The sequence below is a fragment of the Dreissena polymorpha genome, chromosome 15 (genome assembly GCF_020536995.1).
Source record: "Dreissena polymorpha isolate Duluth1 chromosome 15, UMN_Dpol_1.0, whole genome shotgun sequence".
Taxonomy (NCBI): Eukaryota; Metazoa; Mollusca; class Bivalvia; order Myida; family Dreissenidae; genus Dreissena; species Dreissena polymorpha.
Genome location: NC_068369.1, coordinates 63,674,769 through 63,692,308, shown reverse-complemented (window position 1 = coordinate 63,692,308; position 17,540 = coordinate 63,674,769). Strand labels below are relative to the sequence as shown.

The 17,540-nt window shown below is 34.5% G+C and overlaps 2 protein-coding genes across 2 annotated transcripts in view; one reads left to right on the top strand and one right to left on the bottom strand.

Moving 5' to 3' along the window:
* The first annotated feature begins 84 nt into the window (after positions 1–84).
* Positions 85–9,199, top strand: LOC127861112 (protein DPCD-like). Its single transcript, XM_052399492.1, has 6 exons — positions 85–239; positions 2,432–2,512; positions 3,505–3,623; positions 5,979–6,109; positions 6,557–6,659; positions 7,693–9,199. The coding sequence occupies exons 1-6, from the start codon at positions 173–175 to the stop codon at positions 7,795–7,797; spliced, it is 606 nt and encodes a 201-aa protein (XP_052255452.1). The 5' UTR covers positions 85–172; the 3' UTR covers positions 7,798–9,199.
* LOC127861111 (zinc transporter ZIP13-like) overlaps positions 9,187–17,540 on the bottom strand; it is a 46,900-nt gene continuing 38,546 nt past the window's right edge. Inside the window, exons 7-9 of the mRNA XM_052399491.1 lie at positions 13,461–13,530; positions 13,129–13,228; positions 9,187–12,652 (exon numbers count right to left, since the gene is read on the bottom strand). Of these exons, the coding sequence (XP_052255451.1) occupies positions 12,580–12,652; positions 13,129–13,228; positions 13,461–13,530 (243 nt within the window). The 3' untranslated portion in view covers positions 9,187–12,579. The remainder of the gene's footprint in view (positions 12,653–13,128; positions 13,229–13,460; positions 13,531–17,540) is intronic.

Here is a 17,540-nt window from a genome sequence, read left to right as displayed (position 1 = left end):
ACAGATTCTATGTATATGTAACCTTTTTTTTTTTAATTATTGTTGATTTTCCCTATATATTGTATAAACCACTATCAGATATGGATAAAATCACATGAATACATTTGTCATTGTTAAAACTTAACTAATCGAGTACAAAATACTTGAGTGTAACCTGTATCTAATAAACAACATGGCTGCGCCCATGGCTTGGATTGATATTTTGAAGAATTCACAAAAAACATGCTTGATTCAGGATGGTAATATATCCGGGCATTTTAATTTGCAACTAAACAACAAAACATAATAACCATGGTATTTGGCTCTGGAAGAATCTAGAAACTATAACTTATAAGAAAGTTGGAAGATAATGAAGGCATTGACAGAGTGCTAATGCAAATTTTACCTTCAATCCGATTTGATCACTGTACGACTGAGAAAGTGGAAGGCGTTTAAAGCCTTTCACTATTTGTGTCCATGTGTCTGTAACTATTAAGTTGGTCTATTTATATTTGTAACATATGTAAGTAATAATTACGTTCTGAAATTGAGTGTGCCCATCTCCTCCTTAACTAATGCTTGGATATTGCTTAAATTTTCTCACTTGAATTATCACAATGCATGGTGAAAGTCTATTAATAAATTTGGCAGCCACTTTTTTTGAAAAAAAAATCACTGAATAATATATATACCCCTTTATTTTATTTACTAGCTTCACTTGAATATGTAGGACATACATGCCAGAAATTTTCAGGCCCAAATCAGGACATTCCATTAAAAGGGATGGCAGGATTTACCCAAATACACACCTAAATATACCCCCAAATACACCCCAATTACGCTAAAAATACCCTAACGCTAAATGCCAAAATTATGAGAATTTGGGTATTTTGAGCATATTTGGGTGTATTTGGAAGTGTATATGGGTGTATATGGGTAAATCGTGCTGCCCCATTAAAGCTGTTGGGACATTCAACAAAAAAGCTGCGCACCTAAAACAATCAATCATGCCACCTTTACTGTAGTCAGTATATTATTTACATAACCTCATAATTTCTGGCAAATATTGACGATTAATGTGTTTGAGAATTTCATAAACACATACATTCTCCATTTTACGGAAGTAAACACACATGTGCACTATGCGGATTAATCCATAACATGAAATGTGGCTTGCCTGTATTTAACATTCATATGGGACAGAGGCATGTGTATTCGTTCAACGAGATGTGCGCACATAGAGAATTTTTTTATACAACCCATCATCAATAACTCTAAATTTAGAATGATGCAATATATACAAATTATTCTCTGAAAATCAGTCAAAAATGAAAGTTAATATATGTGAAACATAAATGTGTATCGGTCAGCGCTCAATTTGTTTGATATACCAAATTGGTGTTTTGACAGTTTTTTTACCCTCAGGTGGTATAATACACTGAATACCGCGTAATAGTATCTTTAGACTTGATTTGGACCATGAAATACAAGAGCAGTCTGCTTTCAACTCATGGCAATGCATCTATCCCTAGCAATTAGCAACCCCTATCATTAAAATACCATTGTGAATGCCCGATAAAATACATTAATTTGCCGGTAGATTTCTGATAAGGTGTCAGAAACAAAACTGGATCACTCAACTAGTAGATATGGTTTGTAAATAGGGGGCAATAAAGTGATTAGCGATGGTAATTTAAGCCAGACGGAGCTTGAATAGCGATTTTTATTGTAAACTTATAGAATGTATGTCTTTTTTACGAATGTCAGGACAAATTGTGTCACATCGGGACACAGGGACTTACACCCAAAAAGCAGGACTTTCCTGCCAAGATCGGGACTTCTGGCATGTATGATGTAAGAGGCTCTATACACATAACCTGTACGTCTAAAGAAAATACCTCATATGTAGATAATAATAAATATTTGACTCAATGTCCATTTTCCTTTTAAAAAGAATACATATGAACAAAAGGCAATCTCAAGTTACTTCTCCTTAACTTGTTGACGAACTGCTTAAAAATTCACAGCTGAATAACTGCAAATTTAAGATGATTGAAAATGAATAAATTGAAGCTGTAAATTTTGTGAAATAATGGCCATTTGTTGTTTTTTTAGCTAAAGTTTTCAAAAGAAAAGTCAAGCTAATCTACCTGCCCTGTCATCATTGTATGCATCTGCATGCAAGCTAGAAAAAGTGTTTATCATGAATTGCTTGGAGAAATTCCTTTAAACTTTAAGCATGTATAAAACATAAGGCCAAGTTTTGTAACCCTTACTGGTACATGTGGATTTCTGTGCAACCATTTTTATGTAAGGGCATCTGTGTCTTTGACATAATGATCTATTTTATCAACAGTATTTAGCTTTCTTAAAGAATATAACTATCATAGACTTATTGTCTCAAGACAAGTAGTAAACAGTATTTTGTACATTGTATTGTTTCTTTTTCCAGGCAGAAGAAAATTACATTTCACTCTGCAAGATGGAAGAGAGTTGGCTGAAGAGTATGATATAAATACCCAAGAATTAGTCGGTAAGAATAGAATTGTGACAAAATACAACATTTTGTTATTCTACTCTACAATAAATGCGGCATATAGTATTCACACTATTCATGAGGCTGTGTGTCTGTCTAGAAGGCCATTGTAATTTCTGTTGCAGCCATAACTTTGCCATATATGGCTGGATTTTAAAATAACTTCGGACAGATGTGAACTATCATTAGATAACATTTCATGTGTAATTATAAATAACCATCTCCCTGCCTCAAAAATCAAGGTCATACTTAATGGTCAAAGGTTAAAATTGGCCTTAACCCTTTACCACTTAGATACATATTTTACGTATTTGTAGTCCCATAAAATGGTAAATTTAATATAAGACCTTTCTAACTAAATTCAAGTTTTAAAAGCTTCATTTCCAACCCTCAGATACTGATGAGCAGCAAACAGCATAAAACCTGAACAGACTGCAAGTTTCTTGCAGGCTGCTCTGGTTTAATGCTGGTTGAAAAAGCTATTTTCACTTTGCTTCTGATGGAGGAAAGGGTTAAAAACATCTGAAAAACTCTTGTCTTGGTCATAACCTTGCCACAAAATAAATACGCACACATGTAAACCATTTATAGAAGACAAAATGTTCCTTCCTCAAATGTCAAGGTCAAGAGGTGAAGGGTAAACTTTGGCCATATAACAGCTTGTCCATACTGAAACTGTTATTCATCATGCAGTTTGAAATAACATTGTAATGTAACTTTGTTATTAGACGGCATGTCGCTTTGTATCAAATGTCTCCCTACCTTAACAGTCAATGGCATTCTGTTTCATTTCAGATTAGCCTGTGCAGTCCTATGAATTTTATGTTGAAAGTCTCTTCTTAATGAAAATCCAGTGTAGGCGGGAAGTGTCGTTCCTGATTAGCATGTGGGGACAGTACATGGTAATCTCTGACGACACTTTATGCATTTAGCGCTTTCTGTCCCAGAGAGTAGCTTATATAAGTTACAATTATATTGGGTGTTTTCAGTGCGTAAATGGCGAAGGTCGTCTGTGCTAGGGGGCCAGGGCAGGTGGGAGTTTGAGGTCGGGGAGCAGCTGGCCCCACGCAGTGTCAACACAGAGGGACTTGTGGAGAGCATGAGCAATGTAGAGCAATCTCTGTACTTTTAACATTATTTACCCTTTAACTAATTAGCTACGCATTTTGACCCATTTGTAGTCCCTAAGAAAATCAACTAAAATATAAAAATTGTCTGGATAGATTAAAATTGTGTAAGACTTCATTTAAAACCCTAAGATACTGATGAGCTACAAACTGCATAAAACCTGAATAGACTGCTAGTTACTGCATGTAGCCCTTTTCACTTTGCTTTTGAGCTTGAAAGGTTTAAAACATGGGTGTTCATTAGAAAGTAATATTTTTTTTAAACAATGTTCAGTGAAAAAATTTCACTTTTGCACCAAATGTTTTTTATCCCATGGTTTATTTATCGCTTTTTGCTGGAACAATATTACCCACCTACCCTTGCAATTAAAAAAACTTTATGATGACAGCTTCTCATTTCAGTTTTAAATTTTGTATTCATCGAAGAATTGAAGTGATCATTATTAAAAACAGCCTGGTGATAAGAATGGTGTATTGTCGGTGGGTGATCGTGTCAAACTGGTGTTTTCTGCTCAAGATCTTATGTTTGAACTGAAACTTTGGATATAGCAAGCTTGCATGAAAGCCCTTATTTGAGATTGTATTTGGGATCGGCCAGTAAAAGGTCACAGTCACTGTAATATGAAAAATAGTGAAGCAAAAGCCTGGTTATGTGGCATTTCCACTTTTCTAGTTTTATTATACCTCACTTATATTTCCAATTTTTTAATCCAATATATCCATCCCTGCTTTATTTCAATATGTCGCGATAACTTTAAGCTTGACTTTTTAAAGGAAAGGAAAGCTATTCTATGTACATTTGTCAGCATCTGCTTCAAGGTTTATGTTTTTTGGGCAGCTAGTTTATCAGGAATGGCTTCATGGATTTCATTTAATTAACCCTTTACCACTTAGATACTTATTTTTAACGTGTTTGTAGTTCCTTAGAAAGTTAAATTTAATTAAAGGCCTTTCATACTAGACCCAAGTTTTAAAGGTTCCAACCCTACGATACTGATGAGAAGCAAACAGCATAAAACCTGAACAGACTGCAAGTTACTCACAGGCTGTTCTGGTTTTATACTGTTTGCACATAGCAATTTTTACTTTGCTTTTTATGGGGGAAAGGGTTAAACTTAGATCATGTGTTTCCCACAATTAAATAACTTCAAAGGTAAAGTTTGGTTTCTCTATGTTGAATTTTATCACAATTAGGAGCCATATTATGTTAGACATCTACATACTCACTTTATAGGCAGGTTGCAGTTTTTATGCCCCCGGTAGGGTGGCATATATAGCAATTGAACTGTCGTCAGTCCGTTAGTCTGTGCATCCGACGAAAAACTTATTGCCCATAACTTTTGCAATATTGAATATAGCAACTTGATATTTGGCATGCATGTGAATCTCATGGAGGTCAAGGTCATCATTTAAGGTCAAAGGTCAAATATATGGCTTCAAAGCGGCACATTAGGTGGCATTGTGTTTCTGACAAAGACATCTCTTGTTTAGTTACATGTTTTCTCAAAAAGGGCTGTAGAGAATTGATTTAAACTTCAAACAAGTATTGCCCATTTTAAAATGGCCGCATAGACCAAGTTTGGTAAGTGGAGTTTGAGAGTAAGGGGCCATTTGAGACTTAGACTTTAGGATATACAATATATAAGAAGGCTATTTTTTTCCAGCAAGTTTCTGCTGTAATGACTTAAGGGATTTGATTCTAACTTACAACACGTATTCCACATCAATACTTATAAGCTTTTAATTTTCCAATAAAATCTGCATGTAGGCAAAATGCAAAGGTTGACATTATTCTTCGCAATATTTACTGTATCCAAAAATGAATCATATTTTTAAAGTTTTCAATTATAGAAAAAAGGCTCTGTTTTCCCTTTATTAATAGAATATATATGTCAGACACTGTAACCTTAACCATTTAATGCTTGGATACACATTTTGACACATTTTTAGTCCTGTATAAAATATAATTGAATTAAAGACCTTTCTGTATAGATTCTTTAAAAAGACTCATCTCCAACCCTAAGATACTGATGAGCAGCAAACAGCATACAACCTGAAGTTACTCATATGCTGTTTTGGTTTACTGCTTGTTGCATAGTCATTGTTTACTGCTTGTTGCATAGTCATTGTTTACTGCTTGTTGCATAGTCATTGTTTACTGCTTGTTGCATAGTCATTGTTTACTGCTTGTTGCATAGTCATTGTTTACTGCTTGTTGCATAGTCATTGTTTACTGCTTGTTGCATAGTCATTGTTTACTGCTTGTTGCATAGTCATTGGATAATAAGAGTATATTGATTCATATTGAGACTCTGCCTATTTATACCTCCTTGTAGCCTGTATTTGTGCGGAAGGACACCTCGACAGCCTTTCAGTGGCGGATACGCAACCTCCCATACCCATTGGAAACCTACTCAGTGCAGTGCAATCAAGAGAACAATATAGTCATCACCACCTCAAATAAAAAGTGAGTCTTGTATGTTTTACGTGAAGTTGTCATACTGCACAATACTTTAAGCCTTGTTTTGGGAACATTGGGCTTTATGTGTTGTGTTAAGTGCTGTCCGAGATAAGCTTGTTCAGTCACTTCAGGCTAATCTGGGACGATACTTTCTGTCTAGACTGGATTTTCTTTTCTAAAAAGCTTCCTATCCATTAAAAATTCAATAAAAACAAAAGTGTGCAGACTGCAAAAAGCTGGGACAACACTATGCACATCAAATAAGCCCAGCTTTCCAAGAGGAAGGCTTATACATGTTCACATGCTAGAAATGTGCTGTTGAAAAATGACAATTGTGTTTGCACTTAAATTCTTTCGTATTTTTTTTAAAGTGGTTGTTATGTTGAGACATTCTGTATCACTTCCATCGAGAGCTGCCATATCTCATTCAGATATGTTTTCGTTCTTGTACAGATACTACAAGAAGTTCTGTATCCCTGACATGGAGAGATGCAATCTACCCCTGCAGCAGGCCTCTATCAGTGTGGCACATGCAAACAATACCCTCATAGTCTCCGTGAGTACGATTAAGAAATGGGTTTTACAGGGTATGGGTAGCTCCACACCAGCCTGTGCAGGGTTGTTCCTGATCGTAATGATTATGTGCAGGCTGGATGGCAGCTATGCTGGCTGCATATTGCATGACACCTAATTCGGCATGATGGAGCTAAATTACAAATAATAGTCGGACGTTTCTTTTTCATGGTTTTATTCAAACATCTGCTGTGCCAGTGGTTATAAGCAATTTACCGGTTATAATGAATTTAGAATTATTATCCACTTCCCTAGTTAAACTTTATGGGTTTGTGGATATCAATGGGGAGAAGTGCCATCTAAAATCTATAGCCCTACACTTTCTTGAATAAGAGTTATTACCCTGTTTTTTTTATGACGTCCGTCTGTCATAAACTGTTCATAGCTATATCTAAAAAAGTATGGTATATTTCAAGATAAAGCTGGTTGTGTAAATATCAAAGAAGAGAAGTACCATGCTTAAAAACCATAAACCTACACTTTCTTTAATAAGAGTTATTGCCCTTTGTTGTTTTTGTATGATGTCTGTCTGTCACAAACCTTTTAGGGCTATATCTCAGAAACTATTTCAGATTTTAACATGACATTTAATTGGTGTATAGATATTAATGAGAAGTGTCATGCATAAGAACCATAACACCTAAACTTTCTTAAATATGAGTTTGTGCCCTTTGTTGTTTTTGTATGATATAAATTTTCAAGGCTTTATCTGAAACTATACAAGATTTCAACATGAAACTTAATGGATGTATAGATATCAAAGAGGAAAATTCCAATGCATAAAAGAAAAACCCATAAACTTTGTTATTTTACAGTTATTGCCTAGTCCATCCATCTGCACTGATCAATCAACAATTTGTTTTCTGCAAAAAATATCAATATGACTAATTTGCGTGTTGTGTTGTAGATTGATACTTAAGCAATTGTTGGTGTCTGTGCTAGGATGACACTTAATGCACATGCATTACATAGGATGTTCCCAATGACTTGCTTTATGTTGTATGTTTATTTTTAAGTACAAGAAGCCACCTCCAATACTTGATATGGAAAAGACTTTACAAGAAGAATTCAAGAAAATGAAAGCCAGCAAAGATGGAGATGTGGATTGCAGACCCAGCTGATTCAAACTATTGTCATTGCATTTGCATCATTAGTTTATATGTCAGAAATTCATTAGTTAAATTAAATCACATATTATGGAAACTTGACAATTTTACCAAGATTTGCTATGTTCTGTAATAAACCTGTTGCAACCCAGAGTCAAATGGTTTAAAGACAAATCATTATGAAATAAATAAATAATTGCAATTAAACACATACAAAATCCACACAAAATAGTGTTCAGTGCATCTGTACTCTTTTGTCCATTTTTCTTATTTAGTGACTTGGATTTATGTTAATGCTAGGAAAACTATACTGTTAAAACAGTCTATTTAATGCAGTTCTATTCAATTGACATGTTTTCCTTCTAAATGTTCCAGTTGCCAAGAACAATCGTAATAATAACTCTAGTACATGTAAATTAATTGTATTTTGGATATAATGTTTTGCCTTTCTGAGAAATGTTGCCAGTGATTGTCTAATATTTAAAATTTGGTAGGAATATTTTTGATGGTGGAGACTTTACTGTATGACTTGTTGTTAATTTGGTTCAAAACCAGTTCTGCTCTTAGTTTGCACACACATTTGTAAGGCCAAAATGGACGACTTTCTTTTAAATAATGCCCAATCTTTGTTTCCAAATTAATTATATCAAAATACCATGCATGTTCACTTTGTATTCTGTTATTTATATTAAGTATGCTTTTTTACTATTAACTGTAATACATGAATACATTTTTAAAGTGTATGTTTGATTTATATATTTTGCAATTGGGGAGGCTATGGTGAATGTCCTCTCCGTATGTGCCTTATAAACTTATCCGCACCTTGAGGAGGTTAAAATGTATGTTATTTACTATGTAAGTCTATATTTACTATGTAAGTCTATATTTACTATGTAAGTCTATAGTTACTATGTAAGTCTATAGTTACTATGTAAGTCTATAGTTACTATGTAAGTCTATAGTTACTATGAAAGTCTATAGTTACTATGAAAGTCTATAGTTACTATGAAAGTCTATGAAAGTAATGCGACCACTGGGGCATGGTAAGTTTTGACACCAGGGGTATGATTTGCACAAACATTAGAAGACAACGATTAGATTGGATCTCAAAATAATGTTCAAAGGAATAACGTTTGCCAGGTATTTCAGTCTTACATTGTGGTGGTAAACGTATCTAGAAACAAATTGGCTTGTCTTTTGAACTTGTTTTATGTGAAGAAAAGTCCATTAAAGTCATCAACTAGAAACAGAAAGTTTTCTGCTCAATGTTCATTGGCCACTAACTATTTCAGTATGGCTTTTCTGTGCTGTAGTCATTCAGAAGTGGAATATTGCTGCAAGATGCTACATAATTCTTACTGATAATGTATGTAAAAAAAAATGTGGTAAACAAATAAACACACATTTTAAAACTTAATGCCTTTCCTTTATTTTGATATTTTGCAAACAAACAAGAACAAAGTCACTGACCAATGTGTCAAAGCGCTATTATCACAAAAATGTTAAAATTGTATCATTTCAAAATCACAAGAATAAGGTAGTTCATGCGTAATTTGGTGTTAAAAAAGGAACAATGCATACATAACTATCGGTTATAACAAAATACTAAATTGTAACAAACCATGATAGCTAACAATCAAGACACATAACTTTTGGCAAAAGGCATATGGTTTTCATAGAATATGTGTGATATCTAACAGACTTTGTTTTTCCATAAAAGATTATAGTGGACATTTTGGTAGACAAGCATACAAATACTCTTTGTTTCTTTGTTATTGAACCCAACGTGACGCACCAAAAACACTTCATTATGTCGTGTATCGATGGATTTCAACAACATTGTGTTACAAGTATGTTAATAGCAATGAAAATGTGTTAGAACAATCACCACACATTAAATGAAAAGGTAAACAAATTTTCTTAACAACAATTTATAACTTCTTTTACAAATTTGCATAAACAGAGGACCTGCGTGAGTATTTTAATTGATACATTTTTATATATTGTATTCAATGTAGTAAAGTATAAATAAGGCAACAACAAACCATCCATATTGTCTCGAGCATTTTTTATAAAACTATTTTTTCGGGTACATTTCAAAAGTTAAAAATGCACTTTGAAAGTTACTTTGGTTTGAAATTAAAAGCTTTCTGTTAACTTTAATAAGAGTCAACAAATTTATTCTATTATTATCAGCCAACATTCATTTTAATACGCTCAAATTTGACACAGCCTGTAGACATTGCCTTACCAATAGATGATACGTTTACAAGACACTGGTAGAAACAACAAGAACTGTCTACAATACAGCAGGCTCAACTCGTTTTACAAGTACAAAGTATATGTATTCCCTAGTTACTGACAAGTTGTGTGTAATGGTTTGTAGAGTAAAGGAATAACAGTCTATCAAGACTCCTGACCTTTACCGGAAGAAGAAGAATTCATGTTTTTAGTTACTTAATGGGGAGCATTTTTCTTATTATTGGAAATATTAAACAATGACTGAACCTCATTGAATATACTGAAATTACTATGATTTCTATGCACCGAGTTTAACCTAGCCTGAACAACAATTCCGGGTTGAGTAGAGTAGCTCACATTTTCTTCAAAAAGTTGAGCTAAAAATAAATGCAACAAGAAAAGGAATAAACATTTCATAAACTGTACAATTGTTTTGTTATTAATAGCACCTGATAAAATTTCATTTTTTTTATAATTTACATAATATACAAAAGTTTTAATAACTTAACTCAATATAAAATATAACATGTCAAATAAACAACAAAGTGCACATGATAATGAAAACACATGGTATAAAAACACTTAACACCAAAATATCGCTGGTTTAATTCATACTGTTTTGGTGCAACCAATACATCAATTTATCCATCAGTTTTATCAGTTATTGTATTTGTCATGCAAAGTACAAGCAGATTAAATCTTTTGAATATAACTGCTCTGAACAATTTTGAAATGATTATTCTAGTGTGCCTCAAGTTTTTGCTAAATAAGACAAAAGATCATTTAAATGTATTTTTTCAGCCTGAGCGTAAAAGCATATAAACACTTGGACAGAATATAATAAAAATCACAAATATCACAATCAATGAATAAAAAGGCTTGCAAAAAGCAGCACATTTTAAAATTGAAATTGGAAAGAAACATTCCATTAGCAATCATTCCTGGATTTCATATAAAATACCAACAGAGAAATTCAGCATTTAAATGTAAACAATAAGCAATTATATAATGTGTATTACAACCTCCAATGATATAAGTTTAGAGTAAAAACATGGATTCAAAGAATGATTTGATTTAAGAAGGTATATAATAATAAACTATATGCTACAAAATGATAAACTTGGGATTTATTTTATATTTAAGAATATCTGTATTTATCATTGTTTTTTGCCCATAAACAACAATTTCCTATCCCCTTCGTGGTTTCAAAACCATGCACCAGACAGATAAAACATTGGCTTATTGAACACATAACAACAACAATGCAAAAATAATATCATTTCTAGCATGATTCATTGTTTGCAAATAAAATGAAAACTATATTTTTACAATGCTGCTCCTATAAGGTTCTGTACTTTTTATTGCACAGTTTGGTGGGTATTTAATAAGTATTTTATTTCTTTGTTTGAAGCTTAAATCAGTGAGTAACATGATATAATAATAACAATAATACATTTCAATTATTTGTGTTAAAGTAGTGCAAAAAGGGTTCGTCGATAATGAAAATATGTACAGTATTTTCAGAGCAAACATATATATTTGACAAAAATATATGATTCATGTAAACACCGGAACCAACAACATCACATGAAATATTTGCATCACAAAAAAATATGATTCACAACATAAACACAGTTTGTATTCAAACATATTTCTGAACATTCAGGTTACCATACTTAACAGGGGCAGAACAACCATACACAAATTCAAATGTTAAAGCATACATTATTTCTAATATTCCACTGTTTCTCGTCTGGTCGCTCACATTAGCCGTATAACGCAAACTCATATAGTTAAAAAACTTATATACACGTATACCTGCCTGTTTAAAGGTAAAGAAAGTGTCACTAAAGGTATAGGGTGCAGCCAAACAGGAGCATTTTAGAAATTGTCGTAGCATTTTCATAAAGTGTATCAAACAAATTTCTCTGTCAAACATTTGTAACTAAGCTTTAAGCATAGTCTTTAGATTAGAAATTGAATATTTGCAATATTTGCGTACTATTTTGGCCCAGGTCTTTAGCACATATAAGATAGGCCCTGGAAATTCTTATGTGGATTTTCATGTCGACATGATCATTTTAAATGAAAAAATTACTCTACATAATAATTTCAAATAACTTATGTACAATAATGCCTGAAAGTCATTAACAGCGGATGCATCTATCAGTTCTATATACAACAGAATATGTAAAGGAAGTCACAAGGCCTCGATGACAGCATGACGTAGATACATATGAGCTTTGCTATGGGAAAAGGGGGTTTTATGCATGTGCGTATAGTGTCATAACAAATTAGCCTGTGCAGTCCGCAGGCTAATCAGAGATGACACTTTCTGCCTTTACTGGATGTTTGTCTAAAAGAGTTCTCCTTTAAACTAATACAATAAATACAATACAATAAAAATACAATACAATAAAAGCGAAAAGTTTCGTCCCTGATTAGCCTTAGCAAACTGCACATGCTTATCTGAGACAACACGTTACGCACATGTTAGCCCCGTTTTCACAGGGCCAGGCTCAAAAACCCTTCCCTTGGAGAGGAGAGAGGGACTGTCTAATGTACCAAAGAGACCAGATACATGGTTGCCACACCTGATATCAAACACACCACCTGCTTCACTGACTCCCTGAAATAAACATGGAATGGTTTATGAAAACCCAGCTTTCTGATTAACTTAAAGACATGCATAAGGCTTTCTCAGCAACATATTATTTGAAACAGAAGGTTCTGAGTAAAAAAGATATACTGAATGTCTGATAACAAGGTATACTGATTTAAACACTTTAAACTTCAAGTAAACATAACCAGGCAAGTCAAACATTTACAATCAAACATTAAGTATTACAGAAAGAAAAAAATGACAACATTTAACAACAACTATACAATTCTAAATGCAGCTAGTTTAAGCAGTGCACATTTTGCAATTAAATGAGTTTGATATTTGCTATGACAAATACAACATGCTAGGCTGTAGTAAGATTGGTAATTTACGATGGATGGTTGAGAATTGTTGGGAAGTCAAAATTGACGTTATATGCTTTCCACATCAAGGTGCCAGGGAGATTAAAAGCACATACATCACTTATGAGTCCGATGACTTACTTTAAATGTTTTTCCTCCAGCAGATCTGGGACAATAGTCACAAGAGCGATGTACACAAACCCACCGGATGTGAAGGGCAATATCCAGGCAGTGCTCTCCCCTGAATGGGAAAAAATCTCATGTGAATTATTAGTTGCTGAGATCTTACATGGAAATAAAAAAGCCAATTAAAAATAACATACTAGTATCCTACACTTTAATATTTTTTTAGGATTATACCTTATATCAAGAGATTTGCAACTATCCATAAACAAGCTTTATTTTGTGGGGGATATCACTTCAATGGATTTGCTTGTTTAATCTTATGTTTACTTCTTTTGTCAAAATCATACCTGCTGACCGTGCAGAATCAGCTGTCAATGCTGTCAAGGCTCCTAGCATTCCTCCTGTTGCTGTTAGCAACTGAAACACACAAGGTGACCGCTTCTAGACCCTTTTAAGTTCAGAAACAAAGTGGAAATGGCTACACATAATCAGGGTAACTCACAGTCTGTTCAGGTTGTATGCTGTTTGCTGCTCATCAGTACCTGAGCGGTTATAAACACTTTGAGTCTAATAAAAAAAAGGTCTTAAATTGAATTTTATTTTCTAAGGGACTAAAGACGTTTCTTGGTGCATATCTGAGTGGTAAAGAGTTGACACATGAACTGATATAGGAGGCAAAGTTAAAAAAAATAACATGGCAGCAAGGAGGTGGGTCCATGGCCTAGTGACAGTGAACTGGCATTACAATCAAGGGCTTGAATTGGTGCTACACCCAAACGTATTTAGTTGTGTTTGAGAATACCGGACAATCCACACTTTTGAAACTGTAGTTTCAGTAGTACATAGTTATAACAGCTATTTATTTGTGTAGAAGGCAGTCAATACTGGGATCCTGAGGTGGAGGGCATGATTGACCTGAGATCCAAGGCAAAAGTGAGCCATTCAGAAGTGATAACCGACACCAAGGATTGGCAATATCAGAAAGTTGAAGGTCATTAATAAACACTAAGTTGTAATAACTGTATCAGCAATAAAATCGCTTCTAATGAATTCTTTCCAATCCAATGAAGAAAAGTACGGGTGTTTTCGCAATATTACAATAAGCAATATCAGGGGATGGCTCATACCGGAGTAGCCAATACATGTATATTCAACACATTAGAATATTTGCATTAATAACTAAATTAACAAATTCTGGAAAATTTCCAACATATTCAATTAAACATTAAACAAGGGCTGTTTGTAAAACATGCATACCCCCCATATGGGCTGAGAGTTGTAGTGGCAGCCATTGTGTGAATACGTTTTTTGTCACTGTGACCTTGACCTTTGACCTAGTGACCTGAAAACCAATAGGGGTCATCTGCCAGTCATGATCAATGTACCTATGAAGTTTCATGATCCTAGGCATAATTATTCTTGAGTTATCATCAGGAAACCATTTTACTGTTTTCAATTCACTGTGACCTTGACCTTTGACCTAGTGACCTGAAATTAATAGGGGTGATTTGCCAATCATAATCAATGTACTTATGAAGTTCCATGATCCTAGGCGTAAGCATTCTTGAGTTATCATCAGGAAACCATTTTACAATTTCAAGTCACTGTGACCTTGACCTTTGATCGAGTGACATGAAAATCAATAGGGGTCATCTGCCAGTCATTATAAATGTACCTATAAAGTTTCATGATCCTAGGCATAAGCATTCTTGAATTATCATCCGGAAACCATTTTACTGTTTCGAGTCACTGTGACCTTGACCTTTGACCTAGTGACCTGAAAATCAATAGGGGTCATCTGCCAGTCATGATCAATGTTCCTATGAAGTTTCATGATCCTAGGCGTAGGCATTCTTGAGTTATTATCCGGAAACCATTTTACTGTTTCGAGTCACTGTGACCTTGACCTTTGACCTAGTGACCTAAAAATCAATAGGGGTCATCTGCCAGTCATGATCAATGTACCTATGAAGTTTCATGATCCTAGGCCTAATTATTCTTGAGTTATCATCAGGAAACCATTTTACTGTTTCGAGTCACTTTGACCTTGACCTTTGACCAATAGACCTGAAAATTAACAGGGGTCATCTGCCAATCATGATCAATGTACCAATGAAGTTTCATGATCCTAGGCCTAAGCATTCTTGAGTTATCATATCTGGAAATCATTTTACTATTTCGAGTCACTGTGATCTTGACCTTTGACCTAGTGACCTGAAAATGAATAGGGGTCATCTGCCAGTCATGATCAATGTACATATGATGTTTCATGATACTAGGTGTAAGCATTCTTGAGTTATAATAAGGAAACCATTTTACTTTTTCATGTCACTGTGACCTTGACCTTATACCTAGTGACCTGAAAATCAATAGGGGTCATCTGCCAGTCATGATCAATGTACCTATGAAGTTTCATGATCTTAGGCCAAAGCATTCTTGAGTTATCATCCGGAAACCATTTTACTATTTCGAGTCACTGTGACCTTGACCTTTGACCTTGTTACCTGAAAATCAATAGGGGTCATCTGCCAGTCATGATCAATGTACCTATGAATTTTCATGATCCTAGGCCTAAGCGTTCTTGACTTATCATCCGGAAGCCATCTGGTGGACGGACCGACCGACCCACCGACATGTGCAAAACAAAAGACCCCCTCTTCTTTGAAGGGGGGGCATAAAAATGAATTAACATTGATATAATGCGTTCAGCAATAATGAAAAATGACAGCTGTCAACAACTATGCAGGTTGTTTCAATATCAAACTGATAACCTGGACTAAGTTTAAGTTCAACAAGTCCAAATGTATGTTATTCAATTTAAGAATTAGCCTGGTATCAGTACCATGATTAACGGTTACTGCACCATTGACCCAGAAGTAAGATTACAAAAACAACAGGTACTAATAAACTAGGCAGCCACAAGTTTGATCATGAAATGATCAAACTCTAAGTTTCTGGCACTGAAAAACATTAAGATCATATGTGTATATCAGTACACACCAAGTTTCCATCAAGACAAATTGCATCATTAACATACAGTCAGATTTCAAATATGTCGAAGAAATTATATTCTTCAGAAAAAAAGCAATACATGATGAAACCAACAAAACAACATATATTTTTCCATATAGTTACTGACTTCAGATGAAAGTTTGATAGCAAGTGATTTGAGTTAAGTCTGATACTCAAATATTTCAAACTGTATTTCTTTCTTTCAAGATGTAAGCTCAATACAGATTTAGACTATTTAAACAAGGGCTGTTTGTAAAACATGCATGCCCCCATATGGGCTATCAGTTGTAGTGGCAGCCATTGTGTGATTACGTTTTTTGCCACTGTGACCTTGACCTTTGACCTAGTGACCTGAAAGTCAATAGGGGTCATCTGCCAGTCATGATCAATGTACCTATTAAGTTTCATGATCCTAGGCCTAATAATTCTTGAGTTATCATCAGGAAACCATTTTACTGTTTCGAGTCACTGTGACCTTGACCTTTGACCTAGTGACCTGAAAATTAACAGGGGTAATCTGCCAGTCATGATCAATGTACCTATGAATTTTTATGATCCTAGGCGTAAGCATTCTTGAGTTATCATCCGGAAACCATTTTACTGTTTCGAGTCACTGTGACCTTGACTTTTGACCTAGTGACATGAAAATCAATAGGGGTCATCTGCCAGTCATGATCAATGTTCCTATGAAGTTTCATGATCCTAGGTGTAAGCATTCTTGAGTTATTATCTGGAAACCATTTTACTTTTTCGAGTCACTGTGACCTTGACCTTTGACCTAGTGACCTAAAAATCAATAGGGTCATCTGCCAAACATGATCAATGTACCTATGAAGTTTCATGATCCTAGGCCTAAGCATTCTTGAGTTATCATCCGGAAACCATTTTACTATTTCGAGTCACTGTGACCTTGACCTAGTGACCTGAAAATCAATAGGGGTCATCTGCCAGTCATGATCAATGTACCTTAGTTGCAATGATTAAACTCTCAGCTAAGGCTGAGAGTTGCAATGCGCTCTCTCTTGTCCATGGGTGCAAAATGTTATCAACAATTCAAAGGTTAATGATCACTGAAACTGCAAGAACTTATTAAAATTTACCTATCTAAACCACAAACTCATCCAAATGGTACCATTAAAGCAAGAAATAATTGATTTGTATTGACTAACGTTTTGTTTTGTACCCTGTATCGGCCATATTGGAAAATTGAGCCAATATAGGTCAGGTCGCATAACACCAATATTTTGTACGTCGCGTTATGTGTTTGCGCCAAAAAGTCGATAACGATGTGGTATTCGATACAGAATACACTGTTTCAAATTTACACATAACAATGTCAGCGAGAAAAGTGTGTTGAAACATCGTCGTGTGTTTATCGGATGCATGCAAAGGATAACATCCGTTGGCTGCCATTC

What these genes read in the sequence shown, in the direction of transcription:
- LOC127861112 (XM_052399492.1), top strand. Translation starts at nt 173, where the DNA reads ATGGCTGCGCCCATGGCTTGGATTGATATTTTGAAGAATTCACAAAAA. An exon ending in ATCACCACCTCAAATAAAAA is followed by an intron (nt 6,110 to 6,556) that starts GTGAGTCTTGTA and finishes GTTCTTGTACAG; the next exon opens with ATACTACAAGAAGTTCTGTA. An exon ending in ACAATACCCTCATAGTCTCC is followed by an intron (nt 6,660 to 7,692) that starts GTGAGTACGATT and finishes TTTATTTTTAAG; the next exon opens with TACAAGAAGCCACCTCCAAT.